The 19539-nt window shown below is 39.9% G+C and overlaps 1 protein-coding gene across 8 annotated transcripts in view; it reads right to left on the reverse strand.

The window, feature by feature from the left end:
- Positions 1-19496, reverse strand: part of ORC1 (origin recognition complex subunit 1) — a 33256-nt gene extending 13760 nt beyond the window's left edge. The window contains exons 1-11 of one of the 8 annotated variants that reach the window (XM_057535381.1): positions 19334-19496; positions 16335-16487; positions 15653-15751; positions 14793-14867; positions 14005-14101; positions 13228-13355; positions 11492-11674; positions 9992-10306; positions 3478-3847; positions 2485-2586; positions 1689-1884 (exon numbers count right to left, since the gene is read on the reverse strand). In XM_057535381.1, coding sequence (XP_057391364.1) covers positions 1689-1884; positions 2485-2586; positions 3478-3847; positions 9992-10306; positions 11492-11674; positions 13228-13355; positions 14005-14096 — 1386 coding nt within the window. In that variant the 5' untranslated portion in view covers positions 14097-14101; positions 14793-14867; positions 15653-15751; positions 16335-16487; positions 19334-19496. Of the gene's footprint in view, positions 1-1688; positions 1885-2484; positions 2587-3477; positions 3848-9991; positions 10307-11491; positions 11675-13227; positions 13356-14004; positions 14116-14792; positions 14868-15652; positions 15752-16334; positions 16488-19239 lie in introns of all 8 variants that reach the window. The other 7 variants (XM_057535376.1, XM_057535369.1, XM_057535394.1 and 4 more) reach the window with 7 other exon arrangements.
- Between the last annotated feature and the right edge of the window lie 43 nt (positions 19497-19539).

Consider the following 19539-nt stretch of genomic DNA (forward strand, 5'->3'; position numbering starts at 1 on the left):
TAAAGCGATAGTCTCTACACCTCTTCCCAAACGCAGAAGAGCATTTAGACCCTGTTAACAGCTTAACATCTATTAACTCTGGAGAAAACAGGAAAATAATAACAAACATTGCTGAGAAGGTTTTTTTTTTTTTTAAAAAGGTGGACTTCTGACCTTTTTTATTATGCTAAAGAGCTCCCCCCACAAATCCCTTCTTCTGGGTGGGACCCAGGAGATGCAATCAAACCAGATCATTTGGGTGAGCTACTCTACAAGACTGCCTCGTCCAAAGGCAATCTATTGGATTTCCTTCCCTAAAGGTCTTTTCTTTGACTTCAACCCAAGCCCAATCACATTTTTCTTGATATGGAAAAATGGAGATCAGCTTTATAAAGGCCCCTAATTAGGCATTTCTAAATTGTTCTAAAGAACAAGATGCTCCACGAAAAATGTTTCCTAATATACTAATGCCCTCACAAAAACATTAATAAGTTAATGGCCTTGAGAAGTCATGTGATAATGAAACCAATTTAACTTTGTTTAATCCAAACATTTCTCAAACATGTTTGAACACAGTAAGACCCTCTTTTCTTAATAGCTTTCAATGCTCTGCTAAAGTTCCACAGAAAGCAGAGACATCCATTTACCTCTTCCATGTTTCTGTTACACAATTCATCACCAACACCTAGTAGTGCTCCCTATTCCTCAAGTGCATTGAGTGGCACAACAAAACCAGTGACACGGCTCAGCAGCCCTGGATTCAATACCCACTGAGCACTGACTGCGCACAAAGCCCTCTGCCAGCTTTCATGGGAAACGCGTTCTTACAGTTCTTGTCCTTCCCTCAGGCAGTCTGGCTGTTGGCCATTCAGTTCTGTATCTTAAAAGGAACTTGGACTCAAATTTTATCACTGTCTACTGGGTTCATTTTCAGTCCTAGGGTTCACGTAGAACCTTTCCTCCATGAATACACACAGAACTCTACTCAATACTCTGTAATAACCTATATGGAAAAAGAACCTGAAAAAGAATGGATATATGTATATATATATATAACTGAACCACTTTGCTGCACACCTGAAACACATTGTAAATCAACCATACCCCAATATAAAATAAAAATTAAATTATAAAAAAAAGAGAAAAAAAAAGGTCACGAAGAACCTAGGGGCAAGATGGGAATAAAGATGCAGACCTACTAGAGAATGGACTTGAGGATATGGGGAAGGGGAAGGGGAAGCTGTGACAAAGTGAGAGAGTGGCATGGACATATATACACTACCAAACGTAAAATAGATAGCTAGCGGGAAGCAGCCGCATAGCACAGGGAGATCAGCTCATAGCACAGGGAGATCAGCTCGCATAGCACAGGGAGATCAGCTCGGTGCTTTGTGACCACCTAGAGGGGTGGGATAGGGAGGGTGGGAGGGAGGGAGACGCAAGAGGGAAGAGATACGGGAACATATGTATATGTATAACTTATTCACTTTGTTATAAAGCAGAAACTAACACACCATTGTAAAGCAATTATACTCCAATAAAGATGTTAAAAAAAAAAAAAAAGAAAAAGAACCTTTCCTCCATGAATACTCCAAGTGGCATAGCTTTGAATATGACAGACCTATGCTCAAAACCCAGCTGTTATTAGTTGTGTGACCTCAGTCACCACAATTTCTAAATTACGAGAAATAAACCTAAAAGAACTTTACGGTTTTCTTTGGTGTCTTGGAGGGGGTCTGTAAGGATGACTTCATGGAAGAGTGTAGGTTCCTGGACACATTGCTGCGTGTTCTCCTTGGAAGAGGGGGTGTGGAAGCCTCTTCCTCCTCACTGTCAGAGGCTGAAATCTTGGCTACCGGCAGAAACTCTTCCTCTTCTTGGTCACTTTTACTATTACCTAAAAACCTGAACGGTAGGACACATTATTTTCTGATATTCAATGTTTGAAGTCTACATAAGAAGCTCCTAGCATATCAGTGTGGATTCGAGGTATTGCAGAGTCTCTCCTGCAACCGAGCAATATCAGATGTGCTCCTCTTCTTGGGCTCTTGCTACTGGGAAGCTCTATTAAGGGCTTTATTTACATTATCTCATTAAACCCTGCAAAACTCTGTGACTTGTTTACTATTATTCCCATTTTATAGATGAGGAATCCAAGGCTTAGAAAGGTTAAGTAACCTTCCCAAGGTTACACAGATAGTAAATGACAAAGCCCAGGTTCCAATCCAAGTCTATCAGAATCAAAGTTCATGCTCTTAGGCACCGCACTAACAGTCTTGCTGGGTGTGATGATTATGGGGCCCTGGGAGCCACCTAAGGCCAGGGCAGTGTTTCTTGCCCCTTTCAAACTATGTGAAATTAACATAATTCCAGACATACTAGGTAAAGGAGAATTTCAATGGATTAGCAAATAACAAACAAGAAATAAAAAGAGGATTTAAGAAATAGGATTACAGATTTCACAAATGGCAGGATGTTTTTGTGCCTGCCAAGCAGCAGTCTTACCTAAGCTGCTGCCTCATCCGATTCAAAGTCAAGAGAGAGCTCTTTCTGCGGATACGATGGGGAGTAGAGGTAGCTTCATCCTGAACTGGTTCTTTGGCCTCCCTGCAAGATACCAGCGCAAGGTTATGGAAGGCAGTTTTGGGCACCAGGGATCAACAGCAGGACTAGAAGATAGTCAGGTGGCCTGACTGGCTCCTATTCTTTCTGCAGCTACTTTGGAAGGAGCTAATCACACTTTGCTAAAAAGTTTGTAATTGAAGTTTGACTCAAACCCAGAGATTAAAGTTTGCCAAAAGCTTATCATTTAAATCAGACTCATCACCTCCCCAACTAGAGATCAGAATATACTAATCCTAGGCAGAGTTTCTTATCCTTTTTTAATTTCTGACATATCAATGAATTTACTGTCCACTCAAGGGTAGCAGAAATGCAGCTATATTTTCAATACAAAGCATTTATCAAGCAAACTAGGTAAGCCAGGTGCTGCAGTTTCTGAGCAGGAAACATTGAAATTTCAGGCTTGTCACATTCCCTGTGCAGCCCATTATTTACAAACATTGCCCAATGTCAAACTGCAGAGTTTTTTCTAGATGCATTATCTTCTTGTACTATATGTAATTGAAAGTGGCTTCTAGTTTAAAAGAAAAAAAACTAAGAAAATCACTGTTAAAATGTGGCAAAGAGCCACAGCAAGTAATGAAATCCAGGACTGTGAAGCAATTCAGGTTTGGGAAATTATCTTCTGGAGCAGTGATCCCCAAAGGACAGCTGGGTATATCAGAATCATCCAAAGAGCACTCAAAAATGCAGATTCCTGGGCCCAACACTTGGAGGTTAATTTCCTACATCTAGGGAAAGGCTCAGAAATCTGTATTTTGGAAAAGCTGGTGATTCTGTGACACAGGCAGGTTTATCAGCTGTGACCCACACATTTCACATCACGTGAAGGATCTCGATTTGCTCTGTGGGAGGCAGGGGAGCATCCCCAGTCACCTCATTTTGATGTTTTCTGGTTTCAGAATCACAGAAGGCACCACCGAGGATTTCTGTCCCCCCTTGATAGGAGTAAGTGTTCTTTCTTCACTAGTCTCTGTCGTTTTCAAAGCTGCGACTCGAGTTCTCAGGATCATGCAACCATCAGGTGAAGGCTTCTTGTCATCCTCGGCACAACACTGCTGAATCTCTCCAGCTTTCTCTGGGGTTCTCAGAGCTGGAGATGAGTTCTGAGGACCATCAGGCTGAGACCTCTTTGAAGGCGAGGTGATCTCAGAGAAGGCCACTTTCCGTTTCATTCTTCCAGGAGACTCCAATGAGGCCCATGAAGTCTGCTGGGAAATCCTAGTGTTATGCGTCCTAGGGAAACCTAAGTTCAAGAGAAATCACCATAGACAATGTGTGAATTTTATAACTAGCACTATATACACCCCTAATCTCTTTAGAGATAAATTCATTCACTGAGTGATACAAAGACATGAGTTATCCATATTTTGAATTATTCTATGCTTTCTTTTCCTGCGCCAGGTAGCTCTTATTATTTTTAGACTCTCTCTTAAATTCTACGAGTAATTTTGCTAGCTAGAACCATAAGTCAACAGTTAAATCAGCTTTTACAGATAAATGTTCAGGTCAGGTTTTCTGTGATGTAATCTACCAGAAGAGTGGTTCTCAACCAGGGTGATACTGCATATCCTCAGGCCCCATTCAACAGCATCTGAAAAAATTTATACCAATGGCTCTGTTGAGTAATACCAAGTCCTAGATTTTTCTTAACCCAGATTATATCTACCAACAGAGAGAAGACGGGTCCCCGGGGTGGGGGGTTAGGGTAACCAACTGGGTTCTAAGAATACACAGAGCCACATTTGGATCTGCTCCTCTCTCACCATGACCAAATGCACCAAGAACCTGGACATTCATTCATAGATATCAATTGAGCTATTAAAAGATATGTGGGACTTCCCTGGTGGCTCAGTGGTTAAGAATCTGCCTGCCAATGCAGGGGACACAGGTTCGATCCCTGGTCTGGGGAGATCCCACATGCTGTGGAGCAACTAAGCCCGTGTGCCACAACTACTGAGCCTGCGCTCTAGAGCTCGCAAGCCACAACTACTGAGCCTGCACACCACAACTACTGAAGCCCACATGCTCTAGGGCCCGCATGTCGCAACTACTGAGCCTGCATGCTGCAACTACTGAAGCCCATGTGCCTAGAGCCCATGCTCTGCGACAAGAGAAGCCACCGCAATGAGAAGCCCGTGCACCGCAACGAAGAGTAGCCCCCGCTCACTGCAACTAGAGAAAGCCCGCGTGCAGCAATGAAGACCCAACGCAGCCAAAACTAACAGGGCAGATGATACACATAAACGTCTGTAGTATGAAGTTTAAAAATTGTCCTAAAGCACCTAAGTGCTAATAAACATGGCTTTTGAGACAGACCTTGAAAGAAAGGCAAAATTTCAACAGAGTTGAAAGGGGAAGGAGGGGAATAAGTGAAGAGAATAAATGAGATTGATGTGAGCTAAGGCAACGAGGCAGAAAAGCACTGGGCAGAGGAGTTCACTTTAGTCACAGCACAGGGTGTATGTGGAATAGCTGCAGACAAGGTAAGAAGTCATCTAGTACCTGTGTGGTAAATATGAGGGTAGCTCATGTCTAGATTAATGTAAAAATGTCCCAATGTCCTGGTCTCCCTCATGCCTCATTTCCCCATCTTTCTGTCAAAAACAATCCAAAATATTTTCATCATATCTGCCTCATCTAATTATGTAACTGTGTCAAGTTTAAATTTTTTACCCTAACTTTCAAGATCCTAGAAAATCAACAGTGAAAAAAACACTCAATTATTTCTAAATGGTGGTATTACAAATTATTTCTCTAGTAGTCTTCTGCATTTCCAAAATGTTTTATATGTTTATATTCAGCTCCTAAACATTTGTATTCTTGATAGCTCCTACTAAGGAGCTACCAAGAATGCAAATAACATATACTCAATGAACTTGGCACATAAACAGAAAAATTAAGGACACATAATAGGATGAGGATGAGCTCTCAGAACAGTCATGGAGTAGCTTTCAGATATATTATTAGTGAAAAAAGTTAAGATGGAAAAGAATACATCCAATATAATACCCTACTGGGTAAGAAAGAATGGGAAATAAAACTATAATAAAATAAAAATTATATGCATGTTTGTGTATGACTGTGTGTATATATGTCTGTGTGTGTTTCGATTTATCTGTTGATTTTTGCAAAAACCAAAGGAAAAATAAACCAGAAACTAATAAAATTGATTACCTACAAAAGATGAGGTAGAAACAGGGACAAGGGTAAAGAAAGGAATGGGGTTTATCTGAGTACACTTTGTCTTAGTTTTGACTCTTTAACTATGCTAATGTTTTAAATGTTTTGAAAATCAATCAAAGATGGGAAAAGCCCTAAAATTAAACAGAAATGAAAGAACCTAACTGTATATCACCAATAAAATAACCATTAGTGGAAGAAAAAAATTTAATCAAAGTAACGTTACTCCCTCAGTGGAATATATTCTAAAGGCATAAAGAACTGCAAATCAATTTTGATTTGGAATTATGGAATGTGGGAAGGATGGAAAGAACCCCATGGTATAGATTAGAAGTACGAGTATGAATTTAAGAGTTTTAACACTATATTATAACAAATATATATATATTTCTTAGCTCTTCCACTAAGGATCTAAAAGCAATGTCACCTTAGTAGCTAAGCTCTTGAAGAATTAGCGAATTACAGGGCTTAACATCACTAATCATTAGGGAAATGTAACAATGACATACTACCTCACACCCATTAGCATAGCTACAATCAAAACCACAGAAAATAACAATATAAAACAACATAATAATAACAAGATCTAAATAGTTGGTGACGATGTGCGGAAATGGAACTCTTGTGTGTTACTGATGAGAATGTAAAATGATGCAGCTGCTATGGAAGAGTATGGTGGTTCCTCAAAAAATTAAACGGAAAGGAGATTTTACCCCAAATAGCCAAAGCAATCTTGAGAAAGAAGAACAAACCTGGAGGCATCACAATCTCTGATTTGAAACTATATTACAAAGCTACCGTAATCCAAACAGTATGGTTTTGGTGCACACACAGATCGATGGAACAAAATAGAAAGCCCAGAAACAAACTCATATGTATATGGCCAATTAATTTACAACAAAGGAGCTAAGAACATACAATAAGGAAAAGACAGACTCTTCATTAAATGATGCTGGAAAAATTGGACAGAAGAATTGAAACATGCAGAAGAATGAAACTGGACTACTATCTTACATCATATACAAAAATTAATTCAAAATGGATTAAAGACTTGAATGTAAGGCTTGAAACCATAAAACTCTTAGATGAAAATATAGGTGGTAATAAGCTCCTTGACATGGATCTTGATGATGATTTTTTGGATCTGACACCAAAAACAAAGCCAACAAAAGTAAAAACAAACAAGTGGGACTACAGCAAACTAAAAAGCTTCTGGACATCAAGGAAACCACCAACAAAATGAAAAGGCAACCTACTGAATGGGAGAAAATATTTGCAAGTCAAATATCTGATAAGGGGTTAATATCCAAAGTATATCAAGAACTCATACAATAGCAGGAAAACAAACAATGAGATTAAAAAATGGACAGAGGACCCGAATAGACATTATTCCAAGTGAAGCTATACAGATGGCCAATAGGTACATGAAAAGGTGCTCAACGTCACTAATCATCAGAGAAATGCAAATCAAGATGAAGTATCACCTCACACCCGTCAGAATGGCTATCATCAAAAAGAAAACAAATAACAAGTGTTGGCGAGGATATGGAGAAAAGGGAACGCTTATGCACTGTTGGTGGGAATGTAAATTGGTGCAGCCACTATGGAAAACAGTATGGAGGATCCTCAAAAAGCTAAAAATAAAACTACCATATGAGGGACTTCCCTGGTGGCACAGTGGTTAAGAATCCGCCTGCCAATGTAGGGGACACGGGTTTGAGCCCTGGTCCGGGAAGATCCCACATGCTGCGGAACAACTAAGCCTGTGCACCACAACTACTGAAGCCCACGTGCTCTAGGGCCCGTATGCTGCAACTACTGAAGCCCGCACACCTAGAGCCTGTGTTCCGCAACGAGAAGCCACCGCAATGAGAAGCCCGTGCACCACAATGAAGAGTAACCCCCACTCACCGCAACTAGAGAAAACCCGCGCATAGCAACAAAGACCCAATGCAGCCAAAAATAAATAAATAAATTTATTTAAAACAAACAAACAAAAAACTACCATATGATCCAGCAATTCCACTTTTGTGTACTTATCTGAAGTAAACAAAAACACTAACTTGAAAAGACAAATGCACCCCCATGTTCACTGCAGCATTATTTCCAATAGCCAAGATATGGAAACAACCTAAGTGTGCATCAATGGATGAATGGATAAAGAAAATATGGTATGTGGGATGTCCCTGGTGGTCTAGTGGCTAAGACTCCGTGCTCCCAATGCAGGGGGCCTGGGTTCAATCCCTGGTCAGGGAACTAGATCTCTTATGTCACAACTAAGAGTTAGCATGCCACAACTAAAGATCCCTCATGCTGCAACTAAAGATTCCACATGCTGCAAGGAAGATCCCATGTGTTGCAACTAAGACCCATGGAGCCAAATAAATAAATAAATATTTTTTAAAAAAGGAAATAAATGAAGCCAATCTTACATAAACTTTAAAAAAAAAAAAAAAGAAAATGAGGTATGTATATACAATGGAATATTACTCTGCCATAAAAAAGGAAATCCTGTTATTTGTGACACAGATAGACCTTGAGGGCATTATGCTAAGTGAAATAAATCACACAGAGAAAGACAAATACCATAGGATTTCACTTATATATGGAATCTAAATTAAAAAACAAAAACGAAAACCAAGCTCATAGATACAGAGAACAGATTGGTGGTCGTCAGAGGCAGGGGTTGAGGAAGTGGGCAAAATGGGTTAAGGTAGCCAAAAGGTACAAACTTCCAGTTATAAAATAAATAAGTCATGGGGATGTAATGTACAGCATGGTGACTACAATTAATACTGTGTTGCATGTTTGAAAGTTGCTAAGAGAGTAAATCTTAAAAGTTCTCATCATAAGACAAAAAACTGTAACTAGGTATCATGACAGATGTTTCTTTTTTTTTAAATTGAAGTATAGTTGATTTACATTGTTGTGTTAGTTTCTGGTGTATAGCAAAGTGATTCAATTCTATATATATATATATATATATATATATATATATATATATATATATATATATATATATTCTTTTCCATTACGGTTTATCACAGGATGTTGAATATAGTTCCCTGTGCTGCCCAATAGAACCTCATTGTTTATCTATTTTATATATAGTAGTTTGTATCTGTTAATCTCAAACTCCTAATCTACCCTTCCCCCACCCCCTTTCCCCGTTGGTAACTATAAATTTGTTTTCTATGTGGGTGAATCTGTTTCTGTTTTGTAAATAATTTCATTTGTGTTATATTTTAGATTCCACATATAAGTGATGTTATATAGTAGTTGTCTTCCTCTGACTTACTTCACTTAGTATGATGATCTCTAGGTCCATCCATGTTGTTGCAAATGGCATTATTTCATTCTTTTTTATGGCTGAGTAGTATTCCTTTGTATACATATATATATATATACAAATATGTCACATCTTTATCCATTCATCTGTCAATGGACATTTAGGTTGCTTCCATGTCTTGGCTATTGTAAATAGTGTTGCTATGAACACTGGAGTGCATGTATCTTTTCAAATTAGAGTTTTCTCCAGATATATACCCAGGAGTGGGATTGCTGGATCATATGGCAACTCTATTTTTAGTTTTTTAAAGAACGTCCATAATGTTTTCCATAGTAGCTGCACGTATGGTGATGGATGTTAGTTAAACTTACTGTGGTAATCATCTCACAATATATACAAATATCAAATCATTATGTTGTATACATGAAACTAATATGTTATAATGCTATATGTCAATTATATCTCAATTTTTTAAAAAAGGAAATTTTGACACATGTTACAACATGATGAACCTTGAGGACATTATACTAACTTTAATAAACCAGTCAGAAAAGAATAAATACTGTATGATTCCACTTATATGAGGTATCTGGAGAAGTCAAATTCAGAGACAAAAAGTAGAATGGTGGTTGCCAGAGGATGGGGCATGAGGGAATGGGAAGTTATTGCTTAATGGTTGGAGAGATTGTTTTGGAAGATGATGCGGATGGTTATACAACAATGTGAATGTACTTAATGCCACTAAACTGTACACTTAAAAATGATTAAAATGGTAAATCTTATGTGATATATATTTCAAGAGACGTCCAATTAGTACTTGGCTCACTGCTGCACTAACTCAATACTGTAGCATGAATTAATATTTTATCATTTTCCTTTAGCCTCAGTATTGCCCACTGTGACCCATTTTACACTTACTGCTGAGCTCCAGCCTCTTCCTTGCCCTTGGGGTGACAGGATGGGAAGGAGTTTGGCGAGATTTGGAGGTGGAGTGCCTTGATTCAATCCTTTTGACCACACGTTCTGCTGTGGTCCAAGAAGGGCTTTCTGTACTCTTAGTTTTGGCTTCCACGGACTTCTGGCATCTAGGGTTGCCTTCCTGTAGCTTATCCAACTGTGCAAATAGTTCTGGAGGTAGTGGTTTGAATTTTTTCTCATTCCAAGATAGTTTAACAAAGAATGTCTTCTCATTTTTCAGATCCATAGGTATCACTTCATCTGGGGCTAAAGCTACTACCTGAATTTAGGAAGTATAGATGATAGAAAGAAATGAGGACCCAAAGAGTCAACGAAGGCTCTGTGAGAGCTATGATTAAAGAGCGTTCAAGTCTGCATTCTTACCTGGAACAATTACTTTTCTAAACAAAAGAGGCACGGACATGGCACAGCATATTTCCACAGAGTCCTCCTTGCTGATATCCATACCTCACGTTGTTTTCTTTTCTAGTCCATTCTATTCACCCATGCCAAGTTTTCCCATAAAAACTTCCCTAAGCATGCCCCCTTGCTCAATAGTCTACAATGGCTACCCACTCTGCAAGATCAGATTACTTAAACTGATTTTCACTGCCTTCTAAAATCTGACCCCACTTTACCTCCTGAGAGCTCAGTGCTCTTCACAATGGCTTTCCACCACTAGTCGAGCTCGGCTTGTCACAGTCCTGCTCATGCCCACCACTGTGCTCCTGCCTAAACACCCCCGCACCGTTCCAAATCCACCCATTTTGCTGCTTCAACTTCTACATCTGCCTTTCACTTCTTCACTCATTTAACTCAGAGATAAATTATTCTGTGGCACATGATATGCTGGGCCCACAGAGTGGAAAAATCTGACTATAGTCATGCCAAGCCATGGTCTCCCTGCCTTACCAACCACCTAATCACCATGTGACCACACTTCACACCCTGATCTAATCCCATTTGGGGGCCTGAAGTAGCTTGAGAAATAACCCATATCCTAGTCTCCAAACCAGTGTCTCAATTCAGCCTACAACTCTTCAGAACCTGATTTATCATAAAATCTCATAACACACATTTGCCTGGAGCAATGACACTCTTTGTACTGATTCACTCAAGGTGAAGGCCTCATTTAAGCAAGCATATTTAGCCTCAAAATGCTTTATGCCTGCCACAATCACAGCTAAATATAATTTCCCACTGAGATACATCTGCTAATTCCTGCTCATCCCTCAGGTCACAACCTAATGTCACTTCCTCCAGGAGGCTTCTAACACATGGTAAGTGCTCTCAATAAGTATTTGTTGTTGAAAGGAAGTAGGCAGGCAAGCAGAGAAGGTGACAAACAGGAAAAATGCGTTTCCGTGGGGTAAATGAGAGCCAGTAATATCCTGGAGATCATGCAGTTTAGGAATCAGCCAGAAATAAGCTTCAAGATAGAACTGAGGATCAAGGCATCACCTACCTGCACGTGGCCAATGATGGTCTCGGCATTAATGTTGCTGTTACAGGCAGGGTAATCATACCAGAATATCTCTTGTGCATCAGGCTTCCGGCCCAGCAAATGCTGTTTACAGACAGGGACTTCACAGAATCGGATAAACCATTGTACTCGAGCACGTTTCTTGGAATAAGGTTCAGAATCTAGGAGGGATAGATGGAAAAAGTAAGGTTAAAGATAATAAATATTACCTTAATCCTCACAATAATCCTACAAGGTAGGTACTATGGCTGTCTCCCTTTTACCGGTGAAGTGATCACATTTTAGGGCCCTTAAATAATTTGTCAAAGGTCACAGGACCAACCAGTGGCAATCTGACTCCACCCAGCACCCATGTTCTTCTCACTTTGCTCCACGTCCAAATGGTGCTATCGGTCATCACATAAATTGTAAAAAGCGTTTGAGAGGAGCAATTCTAATCACAGGTACTGAACAAATTTTGCAAGTCAAAACAAAACTCCTAGCAAGACTCAGAGCATCAGCCACTGAGATGACTTCTGGCAAACATATGCTTGCAGTCTTCAGCTTTATCATCATAATATAACATTAACATCACTCCATACCAGTGTTAGCTCCAAGTGAAAGGACGTACACTCATTAGCGCCACCATCATCACTGCCTCTTCTCTTCCTTAGCTCTCTTCAGAGAAAGCTGAAGCCATCCAATGTAGCACAATACATGGTTCTAAAATCTATACACAAAGGCCCAAACCTCGAATACAAAAGCCCATCCTGCTGATGTGCTCCCCCTAGCGGATGTTAGTTTGATGAAGTTTTCCTCCATACTTGTTGAATATCCTCCCTATCTCTATAATGTAAAATACCTTCATCCACTCTATCAGTTCCTTCTTTTAGGCATACAAACTGCCACAGGACTAGGACTAACTTCCACATACTCCTCTCCTAGATTTTGGAAGAAGCAGTTTTGTATAGTTTAAATTGCTATCCTTCTTCATCTTCCTTTTGGAGTTCTGCTCCATTCCCACTTTTCTGTGCTCTTCTCTGGTCTGCAGAGAGTTAACAGCTGAGAAAATCAGCTGCGGCTGTGAGTGTGGCCTTGCAGGCACCAGTTCACACTACCTTCCCTTTTTCTCCTCTAGCCTTAAGGGCAGTAGCAGCTTTCTGCACTTACTGATCTCTGGGAAACACCACTGTTTGCTTCTCCAGCCTTTTCAACACTTATACACAAGTCCCTCTGGGTAAATAAAACACCTAAAGTGTTTCTGTTTTTCTGACTGAATGTTAACCAACTGATACACCTACCCAATCCAACTTACTGCCTCCCTAGTAAAAGTAACTTTGCATTTGCAAAATTACTAACTTCCTCATGCCAAAATTAAAGGACACATCTCTACTAGAGTGCAAATCACCTATTATTTCCCTTCCCCCTTCTTCCGAAATTCATCCTTTCTCTCCACTCCAACAATCCTGCCTTCATGGCCTTTCTTACCCCCTCCTAAAAATGATGCAAAAGCTAAATTCTTGAGCCCTCCATTCCCATTTTTACCCAATATTGCTCTGTTGAGTAAAGACGTTCACTAGGTGGACGAGGGCACAGCTGGTGCTTAAGTGACCCCATAGGCACACCCTATATACCACTGTGAACAGAAGAATCAGTAACCACCCCTGTTCCCACCACAGAGCACTTCCCAATCATTAGTGACAAGGAATACTTTTCATTCCAGCCCCAAACTCACCGTCTTCAAACAACTCAACCAATTTAGCAACATATGGATTTTCATCATCATCCCCTTCAATCAGCACAAACTGTCCAACTTGGAGGTCAATCTCAGGCAAACGACCTTCTATTTTCACACTCATTTCTCTAGGAAATAACAGAGAAACATGTTAGGAAATCTCTTAGGGTGGGCCAAGCTCTTCAGACCCCTGGGCACAGAGGAATGTGGTCTGTAACTAGAAAACCCCCTGAATAGTTTCTCTCTGCTGACCAATCCTACTAGAAACCAATTTACCAGTAAAGTCACACGCAAGAGTAGATAACATGAATTGAATGAATTGTTTTAGCATGGATGATTAATCCAGAGGCCTTAGGATGAACCCTAACTTCTCTCAGTTATTGACAAAGAACAACAAAGGCTTCCTAAGACATGAAAGCTGCCCAATAACAACATCAGATTGTTCAGAGATGTCTTGGGCTAAGAGGATGTAGTAACAACATCCATCCTACTCTGTTATCATGCAGAATTATACAGAACCTATCTTAAATAGATATGACATTATCATACATATCAAATTTTATTAACCTGACGTAATATCTTCCTGTATCACTAGCCGCTATATTTATGCTAACATCTTCTTCCATCAAACAAACCCACACCCCCTTACAATCAATTCATATTTTCTGTCCCTCAATCCTCAACCTATAGTACCTAGAACACCCTGGATACAAGTTATTAACAGCTCAGCTTGAAGAAGCTATTAGTTCCAGTACACCAAAGGACTCTATTACTCACTTGTAGGTTTGGTAGTGCAGTTTTCGATCCAATGGCTTGTCAACCCACGAATAAGTTTGTCTGGTCCTCAGCCTTGTAGGACAGTAGGCCATGGCTCCTGTGTAAAAGTCACTAACTCTGAGTTAACATGATATGTTCTGATGGATTCTAGGGCACAGTCCCTGCCTTCAATGGGTTCAGCCTTCTTTTCTGTCCCTGCTACACTCCCACACATTTCAGATTTAGGAAAAAAAAACTTTTTTGAGGAAAAAGTCAAGCTCTATGAAGATCAAACATAGGCAATTCAGTATCATCTGGTGCTATGCCTTATCTCTTCCTATCCAGGGAAACAGAAAGGTCAATGTGTAAAAAACTATAGATGTTTAGAAGTACTTACTAGGTACAAGGCACAATGATAGATGTGAAACATCTAATAATGTGAAACTAAAAGACAATGATACAGTAGTTGTAAGTATCTTTATAACATTTATAATCTAGGTAGGGATAAAATATAACCACACGAAAGGACAACTAACAGTGCAAAGAGCCAAGAGAAAGCCAGAGAGATTACTGCAAGGTAGAGGACCAGGTCTTGTGACTGTTCAGGGAGGAAGGATTTCTTAAAGGGGTTTTCTAAAATGAATGTTAAATAATGGGTAGCTATTGCTAAGATGGATGAAATGAGGGTTTCCAAGGGATGGAGGCAAAAACATGCAAGGGGCATTTGGGGGAATGGCAATGGATTTTATCAAATGTATCATTCCACTTACCTTAAAAACAAAACAAAACAAAACCCCAGGGTCACTAACCTGTACTGCTCTGGCAGTTGGAAGGGGTCTTTTTCTTTGCAGCTGACAGGTCTTAGATATTAATATTGTGAATAGCTGAAAAGAAACAACTGTATTAAAGTACATGGGAAAAAAGACATTTTTACTGACAATTCTGAAATGAGAATGAAAAATCCAAACATATTTGACAATCCTCTTTACAATTTGGAAGCTACAATCTATTAGTCCTAATAATAATGCCAATTCATTATCTTAAGTTTAAGTTATTAAGAAAACAATCCTTTCCTCTAAATTCAATGCTTTTCTTATAGAGCTAAAGTTTGACAAAACTGGGGTTAAAAAATATTTTTTTTAATCCAGTCTGACAGAATTTCTCTGAATTACTGATAGAGGGACCAATAATTTCAGTCCATGTTGAAAACAACAGAATTAGAATAGCATATTGACATCCTGATTAAATAATCTGGTTTCCTAAAGTCAGTAGCATTATTTCCTACATTCTACTTGGGAACATTCTGACCCATAAGATTTTCTGCTTTTAAAAAAGGTATTTTTTAATATAATTTGAGGAAACTAATTAGCAAAAAGAAGATATTGAGTCATTAGTAAATGCACAGCTTACAAATGATGCCTGAATGATTACTATTAAGAACATTTAGAGTATAATTCACAACATAGTATTATTAAAATCAATCTAATTTTAATTAAATACACTGTAGAAATGAACCAACAGCAGACTGATGAGTTAAAACAAGTAGGAGACTTGTGCTCAAGTAAAAATGCATTTGGACTCATTATATCTCATAATCTTTTGGTAAAAAGTTAGTAAAAGTGTTTGAATCTCAATAAATGTTCAAGGAAGTATATTAACTCTAACTTACCTTCAATATACGTTCCTTTTAATGGAAGATGTAACATGGAACTATCAGTAAACTTGTAACTTTTCACCTTTCCGCAATGAAATCAGGCAAAATAGGCTACTGAGATACAGACAAAAGATGCAAGTAAATAAGCTCCATCATTAAAAAAAATTGGAATATCACTGAGAGTGCTTTGTAGCAAAGTGGAATCTCCCAACACATTTTCTACAATTCTCAAATAATCTAACTGCAGGATAAATGCTCTGATTTGTCACAGTGTCTATGATATTTGATAACACTGGCATAAGGATCACACTTTTTCAAACTAAAAGCTGGCATACAGAAGGACTATCTCCATACTCCTAAGGTACTCCTATATACCTAAGGTCATCAAACCCATGCTTTCAATGCCTTTAAATAGAAACCGTATTTTAGTTACTAAAGCAGGCACACTCTTTCAACAACTAAGCCAAGATAAAATTTAACACTCCTTTTCTAGATCATGAGCTGTGTTCATTGAGACCAGTATAAGCATATATGCGTGCAAAGGTGGATGATTTACCAAAGGGTGAGCAGGCATGGGTATCGGAAGGCTCTCTGGGCCTGGACCACATAACCTGCCTCAACTCAGCCTGTCACTATGCTCCAGGCCTGCTTTTCCAAACCTCAAACAGACCAAGGTTGTTAGTGCCCTCAGACTTACACAGTTGCTGTTCTCTCTTCCTGAATATCTTTGCAGGGATGGCTCAGGTCTCAGCTCCAGTGAAACTTCCTCAGATAGGGCTTCACTGATACCCAATGGAAAGTTACTCGCCACCCCCTTATACTGCCCAGGGTCTTGTTCTATTGCACCAACCTATTATCAAAGCCATAAACATTATATTAGTTTCTTATTTGTTGTACTTCCTACATCAGAATGTTAAATTCCAAAAGAGCAGGGATCTTGGGACCTTGTCTGTCTTGTTCATAACTGTGTCCCCAGGGCCTAGGTTAGGACTTTGCACATGATAGCTGAACAAATGAATGAATGAATGAACTGGGTTTTTTTGTTTTTTGTTTTTTTAATTTTTTGGCCGTGCCAAGCGGCATGTGGGATTTTAGTTCCCCAACCAGGGATCGAACCCACACCCCCTGCATTGGAAGCATGGAGTCTTAACCACTGGACCGCCAGGGACGTCCTGAATGAACTGTTTGTAAAAAATCATTAGGACAATACCAAGTGTGGTAAGGATGTAGAGCAGCTAAAACTCTCCTACACTGCTGGAGGGCATGTAAACTGGTAAAACCACTTTGGAAATTTGGCAGTATATACTAAAGCTGAACATATGCATATCCTATGACCCAGTAATTCCAACAGAATATACCCAACAGAAAAACAAACATATCATCAAAAGACATGAACCAGAATGTTCATAGCAGCACTATACAGCAATGAGATGAAACCAACCACAACTGCACACATGTGGGGAAAATCTCACAAAATAACAATGAGCTAAAGAACTCAGACACCAAAAGAATACATACTATATTGATTCCATTTACACAAAGGTCAAAAACAGGTAAAAGTAACCTATGGTGTCAGAAGTCAGAATAGAAGGAAACCTCGGTGACTGAAAGGAAGCACAGTGGGGGAGTGGAGTGCTTCTGGGATGCTCGTCATGTTGTTTCCTGATCTGGATGCTGGTTACACAGGTATGTTCTCTTCAAGAAAACTCATTGAGCGGTATATGACTTGTGCATATTCTATATGCAGGTTGTTTTTCCATGAAAAGTTCAAAAAATTAATCAGGAGTCCTTCTAAAGAGGCAGCATAAGGAAATCATAGTATATATCAGGCCTCTTTGCACTGTTACCCCACTTTCCTACCCTCCACCCAGCACTGCATCTCATCCACCATAAAGCAAAGAGGTTCCCCAACAGCGGTGATGAATGGAGTGGAAAGGCAGGGCAGACTGGGCCTAGCAAAGGCTTTGGCTTCTAGGAGATACCCACTACAGGCTCCTAATGTTGCAGATAGCAGAAATCTGGAACATGCACACTACTACCCAGTCCAGGAGCCGCATCCAGGGAAAACAGATAAGGGAGTTGCAGTAAAAATAATGATAGCAGATATTTATTGATCCAATAAGACAGAGGTAGAACCAAAACTCTTGATACGTTTATCTCATTTAATCCTCACAATAATCCTAGAACAATGCTAGTCCATACTAAGTGCAAGGTAGGCATTCAGTAATAAATATTTGCTGAATAAAAGGCAGATGCTATTAGCACTTCAAGATGGTAAGTTGTCCCAGTGTTATACAGGATAGCACAGACTTAATTCAAACCCCGAGCAGCTGGATTCCAATGACTGTGCTCTTAAGCACTTACCTTAGAACACCTTGTGTGAAAGTAGATAATGTTAATACATGTCTAAGACAGCTTGCTTCTGGTATGCTTATTACAATAAGGCAGGCTTCCCAGCCACTGACTGAAAGGTCAAATGGGCCTCAATTTCCTTACCCACAAAATGGGGATATTGGATTGGTGGAAAAGTTCGTTCGGGAACTTCCATAAGATGTTACGGAAAACCCAAATGAACTTTTTGGCCAAACGAATAGAAACTTTCTTTTATTCAACCAATATTTATTTATTAATCATCCATTCTGTGCCAGGCACTATTCTAGAATTACTGAGGATTAAGTGAGAAAATGCAAAATGGTCAATTCACTTCCCCAGTGCATTTATGTGTAAGGGACAGTAATTCTTTTTTTTTTTTTAATAATTTGATGAATGTTATGAAACACATACAATTCACACAAAATTTTGCATTTAATTTCAGGGAATTCATAAACCTTCTAAAGTCCATATATTGCCCTTTGTTACATTAAAAACTGTTGCAGAGGGACTTCATAAACATGATCTCACACCAGAAACCTCCAATGGCATTCACAACCACCCAATACAGTAGGGAAGAGGGTACCACTTTTAGAGATAACTAAAATCGAAAACTGCCATATCTGATCATTGCAATTTGGCAGATAGTCCAAGATAAGAATCTCGCATCTCATGCCTCTAAGTCCAGTGCTTTTTCCAACTGTCATATAGAAGGCCCTTCTATCCCGGGGTTAGACTAGAGAAAGTAAAAGAGGTGCCATTACACTCTCCTCCTGGAAAGAAGGTGGATGAGAGCCCGGCAGTTAAGAGCAGCTCTTCTGGGGGAAAAAAGACCTGGGTAGGAGCTCAGGCCGCTTAGTCACAAAAAGGGACTTAGACAAGTCTCTTTCTCTCTGGGAGCAACTGCTACATCCGTAAAATCGGGTAATAACTTCTGCTGCTCCGCCTTCCCTGTGGTGCTTGCTACATACACTACGCTGAAATGAGGAAAAGATGCGACTGCTTCACAAGGGCCATGCAGATGGAAGGTTCACATGGTTCAGATCATTACTGAGAGTCTCAGGGCGCTGAGGACAGGAGTGTTCACGCTTTTCTGTTGTGGGCTTTCGGTTTCCCCGCTACAAGGTCGCAGTCCCCGGGAGAAAAGGTGTTAGAAATCGCAATGTGTAAAGTAAAACGTTCCTAACGGGCTTAGAACGTGCCTGGCACTTAATAGGCGCTTAGTACATTACCTGCTGAATGGATAATGGCTGAATGAGTCCACAGAGAACAAATTCCTCAGTCCCGCGGCTCAGATCCCTCTCCAGCCCGTGGGACTCCACTCACCGGGCGCCGCAGTTTGTTGGAGCTAGGAGCAAGCCCTCCGCTTCCCACCGTCCCCGCTTCAGGAGCTCGTGGAGCTGCAGCAAATCTACCTGCCCCAGGGGCACTCCTCTTACAGCTACCAGCCGCGTACCGGAGCCGAAGCGAGGGCCTCCCTAGGAATGGAAAGAAGGTGGAGAAAAAGAAATTTCCCGCCAACGCCGTAGCCC

Source organism: Balaenoptera acutorostrata, chromosome 1, assembly GCF_949987535.1.
Source record: "Balaenoptera acutorostrata chromosome 1, mBalAcu1.1, whole genome shotgun sequence".
Taxonomy (NCBI): domain Eukaryota; kingdom Metazoa; phylum Chordata; class Mammalia; order Artiodactyla; family Balaenopteridae; genus Balaenoptera; species Balaenoptera acutorostrata.